Raw genomic sequence first — 13,386 nt, 5'->3', positions numbered from 1 at the left:
CCTTTTTGCTCATTTTTGATTTTTCTGCTGGGGTGAAATATTACTAAACTCCTGTCCTACTGTAGGGGACAAAGTCTCTTCAGCCTGTGATGAAGGTCAGTAGAATATCATTTATGGATCTCAATCATTGTGTCCATTTCCCTAAGTAGATGCCTTATTTTTCTCAGTGTAACATTAAAAATATATGCTTAGATTAAAAACAAGCCCCTGATTCAGTGACTTGTGGGTTCTTGGTCAGGAAGCATAGTGTGAAGCTTCCCCTCCCCGTCATGCCCCTGACCCCATGTCACAGTGGTTATTGCTGCTCCATTTTCACAGTCCCTCTGGATTTGTTGTCATTTGCAGGTGACCAACATAGAAGGAAACAAAGCATTTGCACTCAGCTCTGTCCAGGCTATCAGAGAGAAGGCTTCTGGGGTCCACCCACAGAACATCATCCTTCAGTGGTATTCCTTAAGCCCTCAGAGGCTGCCCTTGCTCTGGGTTAAGTTCAGGAAGAGGTGGCAGAGGCTGTGGCTGAGCCCTGTCCTCATGGGCCAGGCTTATATATAGGATCACTGTACAGTTTGTTTTCAGTCTTCATCAATGAAAAGAGTCTACGATTGACTCTTTTTTATGTAAGTGAAGGGAGCTTGTACTGAAGAGAGCTGTGCAAAAGAGGGTTAGTGTTTCCTCTGTCAATGGACTCTGCTGCTTACAGGCAGGACCATTTCATGTCTGTGTTTGTGTCCCCAACACCTAGTGCAGCGCCTGGCTAGAGTAGAATTTGTTGCTGCCACAAGATTCTTCCCTTCCAGCTAGACTTAACAAATGTATCCCTTTTATTTATTTATTTATCAATTGGGACTTCAGATCAGGAAGGCCCCAATTAGGACTGTAGAGGTCCTGTACTTCCAATTCCTTCATTTCTCACCCCAGAAAGCTACAGAGGGCCAGGCAGGGGCTGTGGCTTGCCCATCATCCCACCCATGGAGCTGGACCTAGATTTGATGTCTTCCAGCCTAAGGCTCTTTCCAGTGTGCCCCTTCTTTCCTTTTCATGTGTAGCTGTGCAGAGATGCATGACCAAAACTGAGAACCAGCTCCCTCAGGAAGAACCTTCCACTTGACAGAATGTGTTGAGAGTAGAGGAGCCTGAGAAGACTGTGAGTGTTGCTGGTTCAGTTTAATTTTCTTCCCTAAAAGATCTGACAGGTAACATTTCTAGACCACTTGTGTAGAGTGACTAAAAAGCCCCCCAGTGCTACTGGACACAGACGTCATTTCGTACGTCTTCATTCGAAGAATGTTCATGTACGACCGAGAGAGGCTTAGAATTGCTAGAATCCTAGGAGAAGTCAGCAGTGAGCAGACAGCAGCTGTAGTGAGTCAGTGGGGTGCTGGCCTCACCCTTCCTATTAGAAACAGACCGATAGAATCCTGCCTAAACAATTCAGATGTTAAAAGGAATTTTATATCCCAACAGGGAAATCATAAGGGAACCAAAGTTAGGGTAGATTGGTGGTTTTAGCTTCTTGCACCAGATGTTAGGCCTATGTACATAGCTTTAGAAACTGGGAATTAGGAATCACAGTCCTGAGAGGATGTGTGGGTATAAGTTTGAACCATAAATTAGAAATTTTTAGACGTTTTAAAATTGAGTGATGTTGGCTCTTCCTCATTGGAAAGGCAAATTCAAATTCCAAAATACATTCGGGTGTGCTTAGTGAAGGGTGGCAGCTCCAAGAAAAAAAATCTTCCACCATTAAAGGACTCGTGGTCCAAGTCAGTGGGGTAAGCTCTAGATTTCAGGCATGCTAAGAACACAAGCTTTTCCCGGTGGGGCTTCAGGGCATCTGAATTGCCTGGCATGAATCCTGAACTTTCCAAGTCCTCTCAGCCTGTTTTGGTGCCTGTCATCTTTTTTACTTCATATTCTCACATTGCTTGCCCTCTAAGTTTTTCAGAATTAATGTACCCTCCTTCCCCTGCTCCCTCCCCACAACTTTTGACAAGTTGAGTATTTTCTAACCCTTCTCAGTCCTTAACACTATGCTTGTAAGGAGAGCCAGGAGGAAGAATCTCTGCCTAGTCTAGGTATCTTTTCATTCACAGCTCTCATTCTTCACCACCCACATTTATATATAAAACTATGCAAGCTGTCTTCTCTTATTTCTGCATCATGAATAGTAAATACTGCAACCCTCCACCCTTCTCCTCTAGGATCATAGGATGCAGAACTACTCGAAAGCACTTACAGCCCATCTAGCCCAGCAGTCCTCAAAGTGTGATTCTTTTTTTTTATTATTTTATTATTAAAACTTAAATACATAGTAAGAAAAGAAACAGAAACATATTATAAACTTAAATATTGAACCTTAAGTACAAAATAAGAAAAAAAAAGCATGTCATGTGCACAGCAGAATGTAAGAGAGGATTCAAAATATATAGCAATAAATTTCCAATCAAGAATGCCTATTAAAAAAAGAATGACTATATAATAAATACTACATGGTGTGTTGAGAGTTATCCATCTTTTCTTTGCTTCCTTGTAAGTTTTCTTTCAAAGTGTTATTTTTGAACCACACTCCACCTACTTCCGACTCCATGTATGGCAGAGACTGGAACGCAGAAGCAGATCAGAGAATCTGGAATCTGTTTTGGAAAGTAGTTATTTTTCATAAAATGTTATATTAACATATGAGTATCTCATTGTCATATTTAGATGAATTAATAAGTATTTTAAAATTTTCTCGGTTTCGATTTCTAATGCAGTAAATATTGATAAATGTACCTACATCAACAAAAAGCACTTTGGGGTCCTTAATAATCTTTAAGAGTCTAATGAGGACCCCACTAATTTTTAAGATTGTATAGGGGTACTGAGACCAAAAAGTTTGAGAATCACTGATCTCATTTTACAGATTAGGAAAATTAATTCCAGTTAAGTGACTTGACCAAGGTTATACAGTAAGATTATAAAGTTAGAGCCACAATGATTTGTGGAGATTATTTAGTCCAACCCCTTCATTTCATATATGAAGACTTTGAAGCCTAGAAAAGTTATGACTTGCATAAAATTATTCAGGTGGTAGAGAAAAGATTCAAATGTATGCCCTCTGAATCTTTTTCAGATTTTTAAAAAATTTTGAACTTAACCCTCCCACCACTGCCAAAATAAGAGTGTTTCCATATACAAAGAAGACAAAAAGATTGTGCATAAAACCTTGAATCCCTATTCTACACCACTTAACTTTTTTTAAAAAAGCATATGATAATTTAAACATTTTACTTTCAAAGCTGCCCAGCTAGTCTGTGCATCCTTCCAAATTTCCTTCTTTCTCTTCTGTGCATTTTGGAAAATGTAAATGTTTCAACAGGCTCTTTTTTCCTTTTGTTTGACATCACTATTGCTAATCCGTTCTCTCCCAGTTAAAAGCAGAACAAATTTAAAAAAAAAAACAACAACAAAAACCTTTATAACAAATAAGCACCATCAACCAAAACATGTACACACAGTGGCTGTGTCCAAAAATGTACATCTCATTTTGCACCTTGAGTCCATCACCTCTCTGTCAGGGGACAGGTAACATGCTTCATCACAGCTTCCTCTGGAGACGTGATTAGTCATTTCTTCGATCAGAGTTCATAAAGTTTTTCAAAGTTGTTTTTCTAAACAGTGTTTTTATCATTGTACAAATTATGATCCCAGTTCTTTTCACTTCACTCTGTATAAGTTCATAACTCCCAAGATTCTCTAAAACAATTTCTTTTATAGTTTCTTATAGTACAGTATTCCATTACTGACATATACCATAATTTGTTTATCCATTCTCCAATTAATGGGCACCCCTCCTGAGTTTCTAGATCTTTTCTTTTCCTTTTAATCTCAAGTTCAGGATCAGGAATTTTGTTTTGCCTTCTCTTATTCCCTTCCAGTATCATCCTCTCATTTAACACCTCTCACCCACCCATACACTTATTACCACTTGTTTTTATTTATAGATCAAACTCTTGGCGTTTGTTTAAATATGTATGTGTTCAGTACAGATTAGAGAAAATTCCATCCATTTTCTCCCACAGCTTTCTCTGTTTGTATACCTCTTTCTCATTCACCCAATTATAAGAAAAAGTCATTTCCACCACTACCCTTTCTTCCTTCTTTCTACACTAGTGAATTCCTTTTACCTCTCTTTTCTTATAACTCTTAAAAGCCTCAGAGCAGAGCCAGTCCATCTCCTGGGACTGTTTTTCATATTTAACACCCTCATTGCTCCTTGAAGACAGTAAGACTCAAAAGAAACACCCCGCTATTAATCTTACATCTTTTCCTTTTGGAATACTGTATTCCCAATTTACGTTTTATTCCAAGTTTCTCCATTTATTTATGATAGAAGCTGCCTGGTCTTGTGTGATCCTGACTGTGGTTCCTTGTTAACTGAATGCTTTCTTTCTGTTTGCAGTATTTCCTTCTTTGACATGGAAGCTCGGGATTTCGGTTATGAACTTTCTAGGACTTTTCCTTTGGGGTTCCTTTCAGAAAGCGATCAGTGGATTCTTTGTGTCTTCACATTGCCCCCTGCTTTTAATAATGTGACTAGTTTTCACTTAAAATTTCTTGAAATATAATGTCTAGGCTTTTTTTTTTTTAACTCTGATATCCAGAGAGTCCAATGAACCTTAAATTATCCTTGACCTGTTTTCCAAGTCAGGTGTTTTTGAAAGCAGATACCTCGTACATTTTTTCTCTTTTTTCCCAGTCTTTATTTTGCTCTAATATTTCTTACTGTCTCATGGAGTCATTTGTTTCTCTCTGGTCTGTTCTAGTTGTCCGGGCATTCATTACTTGGATAAGGTTTACCCCTTTTTGTTCTAAGCTGTTTTTTCTCTTTCCAAGTCTTTCCTACAGAGCTTTTCTTTTTTTCTTTTTTTATTTCACTTCTTCTAGATATTCACATACTCCATATGGAAAATCTGTTTTTTTCCTTTGAGTCTCAACCACTTGCACATATTATGGAGTGATTCGCTCTTGTGTTGGATTTTTTTTTTTTTTGTTACTATTTCTGGGTTCTCCAGAGTGGTTAGGACTTTCTTCTGTTCACTCATCTCTCCAGCCCTAGGGCACTGCACTGAGGCTTTGTACCAGGACTAGACTCTTACCCAGTAAACACCCCAATGGGGTGTTTTACCCTGCTTGGTCTCAACCTGAGTTTCTTAGCTTCTTGCACTGACTTCCATCTCTCAGGGTGTGTCTTTGCTGAGTGCTAGTAGGTTTTAGGCCCCCCTGGATCTTTGAAGTTCAGAGCAAGAGATTATCAAGGACTTCCAGAGTGTTAGGGACCTAGGTCTAGGGGATATTTGGGATTGAATACTGCTATTCCCGCTAGCTTCCAAGGTCCACACAGTGGGTTTCCAGTTACCATGGAGCCTTTTTATAGGAGCCCTCTGCTCTTGCTGCTTCTGTATACAGAGACTTAGGAGCAAGAAATATCTTCTACCCACCGATCTCAGCTCGTGCTGATGGGCTTCTATCTTGTTTATCTGCATTGGTACTGGATTTTTCAGTCAGGCACACTTTCCTATTTGCTGTGGATTTTTAAATAATTCTTTGTCTATTTGTGGGGTGGAAGGCGTCATTGTCGTTAACTGCTGGATTTGTTGATTATTATTTGCCCTGGTGCTATTTTTAGGGTGTTTGGGGTTTTGGGAGGATTTTTTTGGTTAGAGTATATACATATATATATACATGCAAATATATTATATGTATATATATGTATATATATATACATACATATATATATGGAAACTGGACTGCCTACCATGGTCCAGGCAGACATCTTGACCAGAAGCCTCAGGTCTTCATTAGGTCTGCTATAGTTCATTGTTCCATGTTGTCTTTTTCCTGGTCAACCCTTGGCACAAGGGAATTGAGAAACTTAAGACTAATTTAAAATATACGAGAATGCCCTGATGCAATGTTTGTGAAATAATGAAAGTAGGCTGATCACAATCACTTGTTTGCTTTTTCAGTCCTTTGTCCTGAGGTATGGGGGAAATGGATTTTTTTTGTTTTTGTTTTTGACTGGAAGCTCTAGTTCTTCCTGTTTCTCCTAGCCTGTGCTACAGTTGCCTCAGCTATTCCAGTTATAAATACTTATCTAGGGGAAACTATTGGCTCACTGAGCTGGTCCCAGATATTTTAGCCCCTCCCCTGAAGGTGATGCATCAGGCGAGGAATTCCAAGCCTATGAAGTTAACTAGCTTCTCATTCATCAGGAATCTAATCTACAAAAATCTACAAAGAATTGTGGGTTTGTCTTTTAAGTGGAAAGGGGAAGTTATATACCTGGGCTGAGGTTTCTGCAAGGTTAGTGTGCAATGTATACTGTGTTCCCCGGCTACAAAACACATCCTGCATTAATTCTTGAGACGTGGTATGGGTTTTGCTTCCAATTTTTAAAGTTAAAAGGAATCCTTCCAATCAAAATGTATCTTAACCATCTCTTCTGCTAAAACACAAAACTAAGACAGTAAGTTTGCAGTTTGAGCTCAAGCAAATTAAGCTTTGAAAAATAGGTTCATGTTGGCATTTTTAAATAAAGAACCTAAAATGACTAAAATAAATTATTCTAAAGGCTTGTGTATTTAGAACAAAATTGAGTGTAAAGTGTGTGTTATTTAAAATTATCCTTGAAATTAGTGGGAGTAGTACCCAGAGAATACAGTTGAGGAATTTGTTCGTGAGTAGGGTTAAACACCTCTATAGGTTCTTAACCCTTTTTTGTGTCCCAGACCCCTTTTGTCAGCCTGGTGAAGCCTATGTACCCCTTCTCAGGATCATGGATTCAAATGAATGCATAAAATAAAAATGCATAGGGGCAGCTAGGTGGTGCAGTGGATAGAGCACCAGCCCTGGAGTCAGGAGGACCTGAGTTCAAATGTGACCTCAGACACTTGCCACTTACTAACTGTGTGACCCTGGGCAAGTCACTTAACCCCATTGCCTAGCCAAAAAAATAAATAAAATAAAATAAATAAAAATGCATAGGATTACAAAGGACACCAATTAAAGTAGTAATGAACATACTAAAAATGCAAATTCATAGACCCAAACTTAAGAAATCCTTAGTTAGTGGAAGGAGGGAAACAAGGACTTAGGGGGGGACACGTGGCTATCTAGAAGAAGTCTGATGCATTGTTGCTGTGAATCCCTTCAGGTCCTGGGTTCTCTGCTCTTTAGATAGCAGCGGGTCATTCAGAGCAGAAGTTGATTTTACCTTTATCAAATGGTGGAGTAAGTCCTCTGGCCCTGGCTCTGCTGGTCTGTCCCTAACAGACCTGGGCTGTCCTTCTCTGGACTCTTCACTTGTCACACATCTCCTCAGGAGTGGGGTAAAAAGGGATGGAGTCAGATCTTTGAAGGAACCAGGCACTCCACACAAATCAAGGTAGAAGTAGTCTTGTTTGTGCTGTTAAAATGTAATTTACTGATGTCTTTTCTACTTCTTTTCCTTACATAAACTTGATGGTGTGTATGTGTAAAAGAGGTTGGGCTGTGGCAGCTGCTGGCACCAAGACCTTGTGACTGGTCAGTGCTGAGGCCAAGCAGCCTTGTGCCTTTGGCTTTTTGCCAGCAAAGCAATATACTCTTCCACAGCTCGAATGGTTCTGTTGGGAGAAAACGTTCAGAAAATGACAGTCTTGATAGTAAAGTTCACTTGAGTGTGCTCTGGGCACACTTCTGGGCACACTTCAGGACATGCGGGCATGTTGCCAGCCTCTTTGCTCCACAGAATTTGCCCAGACCCCTAGGTTTATGACTTCTCAGTTTCCTCCCTGATGTTTCCTGTGGATTGGGGCTATACTTACCAGAGCTATCCAGACCCAATTGTTTATCTCCCTATCAGAGGATTTCAGCTATAAAATAACAGCTGCAATTCTCTCTTCTTGGAAAAAGCCATCATTCTCTGTACAGGTCCTTGTGACTTGGGGAGGGGAGCAAATGTTGGTAGTCATTAGCCAGCATATTACCTGGTCCCATTCCAGCTGGACCCACTGTAGGACTTTGTGGGTGAGAACTCTGAGGCTGTAAGGGAGTCAGCTAATGAATGAGTTTCTTCCTCAGTTAGGAAATGTGTTGCATCCTTCTTACCAAGATCATGGGGATACTTTGGTTATAGCTAATTGCAAATAAATGGGGCTAGAAATTTGTTCATTGGTAAGAATTTTTGTGGAAAGCTCCGGCTTATCATTTCCCGTTGACTATGAGAATTAATAAATATACTACGAAGGCAATTTGAAAATAACAAAAAAAATCTAATTTATAATATTTTCTGGCTTCTCTCTCCCACTCTTTAGATGTGAGCGATTAGAGGAGCAGCTGAATGACCTGACTGAACTCCATCAGAATGAGATCTTGAACTTAAAGCAGGAGTTAGCCAGCATGGAGGAGAAAATCGCCTACCAGTCCTACGAGAGGGCTCGGGACATCCAGGTTCGTATCAGGGCTTGGTGACAGGGACAAGGAACTGTTCAGAGCTGTGATCACTTAAATTTGGACCAAGCTGGCTAGAAATGTCATAACTCTCGAGTCTTGGCCAATCAATCAGGCAGGCAGGCACTAGGATTACAGTGACAAGAGAGAAACACTCACTGCCATCAGGGACCTTCTTTTGGGAGAGACCACAGGTACGTGTGTAAGCAGACAGAGAGTGAGCGCGTGCAAGCAGATGGAGAGTGAATGCAGAGTCAATATTAGGTGATTAAACACAAGTCAGAACAAGAAGGGCCCTAGCAGCTGTGTAGGATGGGGAGCGCTTTCATGTACAAGGGGGGACCCGTTCTTGCTGGAGAAAAAGCTCATTTCATCATTTCCTAGGAAGCTTGTTTATTTCAGAAGATTGGGGAGTCCCAGGAAAGGAATAGTACTGTGTATTTTCTTTAGCTAAGTACACTTGATTGTTTCCTCTTTTAACAAATCAAGAAGCTGCCATGCTTTGCATTTTCCATGATGAGCTGAAACCATTGAACTTGATCAAAAGGTAGCCAGCTGCCTTAACCTGGCAAACAAATATACCTTTGCAGAAATGTTGCCAGGCACCTCTGGGTGAGGACAGGTGGGAAGAGGAGGAAAGTTAGTGGTCGTCCCTGCCCTGCTGCCCCCAGGGGTACATGCTGTTCATTCTACCTTTCTTAACCAACTCAGTATTCCTAAGTGGGAACAAGCTAATAGATACAAAAAAAAAATTTGAAATAAACTGCCACTGCTACTACTGATGATGATGATGATGATGATGATGATGATGATGATGATGATGATGATAGCAAGCATTTATATAACTCTTTAAGGCTGACAAAGTACTTTACAAATATTATCTCATTTGATCCTCACAATGATGCCGGGAGGTAGGTACTGTTATCATCTCCATTTTACAGATGAGGAAACTGAGGCAGACAGAGGTGAAGTGCCTTGCCAGGGGTCACCCACCTAGTACGTATATGGGACTAGATTTGAATCCAGAGCTTCCTGATTCCAGGTCCAGCACTCTGTCTACTGCATGACCTCAGGGCCTGGAAATAGAAGCTGCCAAGAGACTTCTTCCTACAGCTGCCTAAGGAACTGGGAAATTACCTTGCTAGTGTCCCACTCACAGCCCACAGACCTCCGAGTGCAGCCAGAATCAGATTAAAATGTCATTGGGAAATGGTTAAAAATGAATAAATAAAAATGTAGTACAGTATAGATAATGTTGATTTGTGTTAGTCTAAGTCAGTATGTGGCCCACAGAGATATATGTCTATTCAAGATTGACACCACTGACCGCAAACATTTCTCCCAGCTGCTGTATTTTTCTAGGCTCCCTGGGATGTTACTGTTTTTCTTGGAAGAATCCATTTTCAGCCTGGGCCCTACCTGGCCAGACTCTTAAGTTTCTAGAAATGCAAGAAAATAGGAAGCTATCCCCAACCTCATTATTCAGTCCACCAGATAAAGCTGCCAGGAACTTTACCTGAACCCCCAGAGGGCTGGGAGTGATGTACCCAGGTAAAACTGTCAGAGTATCATACTTGAAATTCTAAGATAAAACCTGGGCTGCAGACCTCTGCTACAAGCAGTCAGGAGGAATCTATGCCCTTGAACTATAAGGTGAGATTAAAATCAACTCATTAGCAGAGACATTAGATTCTCGGTTTTAGTGTTTGATGCAGTCTTGCAGAACAATTGGAAATATTCATTTGTGCTTTCAGAGATCATAGAAGGGGGAAATGAAGTTGTAAAGTCGGCAGAACCAGAGATGGCTTTTATCCTTCTCTCTGTGTCCTATGGGAATAATGCTGCATGTCAGTAATTTGCTTGAATTAAAAGGAACAAGCCTTGCTTTGAAGGGTAAATGTCAAAAATGGAAGAGCCCTTGGGTCTTGAGTGTGTCCACTGCGAGCTTGCCAATGGGTTTTTGCAGTGCTCTCTCCTATCATTTGAACCTTCCCTTCCAGATTGGTGTTTCTGTGATGCAGGGCAGCACGGTATGTGAATTATTTTTTGAGTGGTCAGCTAGTTACTTGACTTCCTGGGAGATCTCCCATACTCTAGCTAGAATGTTTTGCATATGATGCAGTCTTGCATAGTGTGCCCCCGGAATGGAACATCAGTACTGGGTGTGCTTGGAAGACTGATCTGTTCCCTGTTCTGGCCCACAGGAAGCGCTGGAGGCTTGCCAGACCCGGATCTCCAAGATGGAGCTGCAGCAGCAGCAGCAGCAGGTGGTGCAGTTGGAGGGGCTGGAGAACGCCACTGCACGGAACCTCCTGGGCAAACTCATCAATATCCTTCTGGCCGTGATGGCCGTTCTCCTGGTCTTCGTCTCCACCGTGGCCAACTGTGTGGTCCCTCTCATGAAGACACGCAGCAGGACGTTCAGCACTTTATTCCTGGTGGTTTTCGTTGCCTTTCTCTGGAAGCACTGGGACGCCATCTTTGGCTACATGGAACGGTTCTTTTCATCCCCAAGATGATGACACAGAGGCAGCTGCTCCCCAAACCCCTGGCGCGTGCATGCAGCAGCAAAGATTTAGACAGCAACTTAACTACTCTGAAGTTTTAAACAACAAGAAAGAGTCGAGTGAATCTGTTTACATTTAGAATAACGTTTTTTCTCTGAGAGACGCGATTGCAATAGTATTTTTTAGATTTTATCCAAGAAGTTTTTTGGGCAAAAATCCTGGATCATTTTTATGTAGCATGGTTCTCCTGGGATGCAGATCTTAAAAAGATTCTTTAACATGAACCAACACAATCTGGAGCACAGTGATGGGCATTCTAAATTCTGGCTTGAACTACTGCACTAAAACCCATTAGAAAGATGAGTCAACTTAAACCAGTTAGGCCTAGCAACCTACCTTGTCTGGGAGCATCCCAGGCCCCTACTTCCCCAGGTTAACCTTTACTGTGAAATCCTAGCACATTCCATGTCTGAATTCACGGATTCAGGGTGGATTTTCCTTAGCTGCGGAAAACACATGGAAAAACACATGGATCTGCCCAACAGCTTCCACACTCAAGTCAGCCAGTCATGCTAATCTTGAAGTCTGGTCATTTTTATATCTGGGCCCTTACTCTTTGGCAAGGGTACAACAAAGTGTCATGCCCTACAGGATAACTGCACAGTCTACCACAGTATTTTGAAATAGCCCTCTAAATACTTAATCTTAAGCAAAAGCCCTTGGCCGCACTTTTAAGGTTTTTTTTTTTATATGTGTATAGTCACAGATTTAAAAAATAAAAAAATCCGAACAGCATACTTGAAGAATGTAATACTCAAACTCTCAGTGCTTCCTTATGGTTTCTAATAGGATTTTTTATTATTGTTATTATTATTATTATTATTATTATTATATTATTGGGTTTTTTTTTGGAAGGGGCTGGGAGGGTATTTTTTTTCCTTGAAATAAAGAAGTGATGTTTTTAAATGAAGAAATGTGTGGATAATTAAATGTGCTCTGTCTTGTCTCTAAACAATTTGAGGAAAGTGAGACCTTGTAAATGCCGCCCTCTGTTGCCTCATGCTTAGAGTTGCAATATTTTAAAAACCTCTCCATTTTTTTTTTTTTCCTCAATGAAGTTGGTTTGGTTGGGGAGTGATGGCGGCTCTGTGAGTCTCAAACCAGCCTTATAGGAGTAGGAAGTATTTCCCTTAAAATTTACTTCATTTCCTAAGCTGGGCTGGGGCATTCTTTAGGAAAGCCTAAAGGATGCTTTATCAAGAGATAGAATCGGCCCTAAATCATTTTTGTATTTCTTTTTATTTATAAAACAAAGTGTCCCCAGTAACTGAAGCCAAAGTTGTCCTTTCCAGCTGACAGTAGGGAAATCATTTGTCCTCGCATCAGCTCTGTGGCCCTGGGAGCCTTCTTTTCAAAGCTTTATTCTGGCTGCCTCACTGTGGCAACTTAAGATGGTTCCCTTGAACGAGAACAAGAAAAGATGTCAGGTGATGAAGGTTGTTCCTAAGGCATGCATGTGAATTTTTGCCAGTGACCTGTGGTCCCACCTTGGCTTTCTTAACAGAAACATTCTCAATCTGGGTTCTACAGTTTGGGTCGATTTTTTTTTTCCTTTCTGAGTATGAATTCCGTAATGTGGAGGGATGTTGAGCCAGCCCCTCTTTTCTGTGACTAACATCCTCACCCCATTGGAATGCATGCTTCTGACTCTCCACAAAGGGCACAGAGTTTCTGCACCATTCCCAGTATTGAACTATACCTGCTGTTCTCTCCTGGCTCCAATTCTGTGCAACCAAATGATAGAATGCCGTGCACCGAGGAGAATGGGAAGCCAGGCTTTCCTCATTTTCTTCATCCCAAGAAATGAATCCTGAACAAGATTTGCATCGCCCCTTGTGCTAGGAAGGCAGGGCGTATGGTTCCCACAGCTGCCCCAGCCTTGCTTAGCTTGGACCAGCTGGTCCTCCCAGCCCTGTTAACCCCTGTGTGCCTCTTCCAAGAGATTCAGCATATCACCTCTGTAATCACAAAACTCAGGTACTCCCTGCCCTTCCCCCGACTGTCCCCACCTGGCAACTTGCCTGCCACTTCTGTTGCCCTCATTAACTTGTTCTTCCCTCCCTCTTCCCCCAAACTAGGAGAAGCTGCAATGATTCATTTTTTTTTAAGAAAGAGAAAAAGGAGATTTATCCCATCCAAGTTTATACTGAAATAAAATCATTCCTGTTTTCCACAGGATTACAGATGAAGTCTGAATACTTGGAAGTCTTGTTCTGCCTAAAAACATAATTATTGCTAAAAAACAAAAAACTGGAGTGCCGTCGAATGTAATGCCCTTATGTAGCTGAAATAGTTTCCTCCACTTATGCATTTCTCCACAATCCATTTTGATAGGTTTTCTAAAAAC

At 41.1% G+C, this 13,386-nt stretch overlaps 1 protein-coding gene across 4 annotated transcripts in view; it reads left to right on the top strand.

Moving 5' to 3' along the window:
• The window catches only part of TMCC1 (transmembrane and coiled-coil domain family 1), a 153,597-nt gene extending 141,781 nt beyond the window's left edge, over positions 1-11,816 (top strand). For 3 of the 4 annotated variants that reach the window (XM_027863875.1, XM_027863874.1, XM_027863872.1), the window contains exons 3-4: positions 8,337-8,472; positions 10,677-11,814. In XM_027863875.1, coding sequence (XP_027719676.1) covers positions 8,337-8,472; positions 10,677-10,991 — 451 coding nt within the window. In that variant the 3' untranslated portion in view covers positions 10,992-11,814. Of the gene's footprint in view, positions 1-8,336; positions 8,473-10,676 lie in introns of all 4 variants that reach the window. The other variant, XM_027863871.1, reaches the window with a different exon arrangement.
• Positions 11,817-13,386: the final 1,570 nt, after the last annotated feature.

The sequence above is a fragment of the Vombatus ursinus genome, unplaced genomic scaffold, assembly GCF_900497805.2.
Source record: "Vombatus ursinus unplaced genomic scaffold, bare-nosed wombat genome assembly UNPS02014773.1, whole genome shotgun sequence".
NCBI classification, from domain to species: domain Eukaryota; kingdom Metazoa; phylum Chordata; class Mammalia; order Diprotodontia; family Vombatidae; genus Vombatus; species Vombatus ursinus.
The sequence above is the reverse complement of the archived record's forward strand: the minus strand, read 5'-3'. Positions and strand labels throughout refer to the sequence as shown.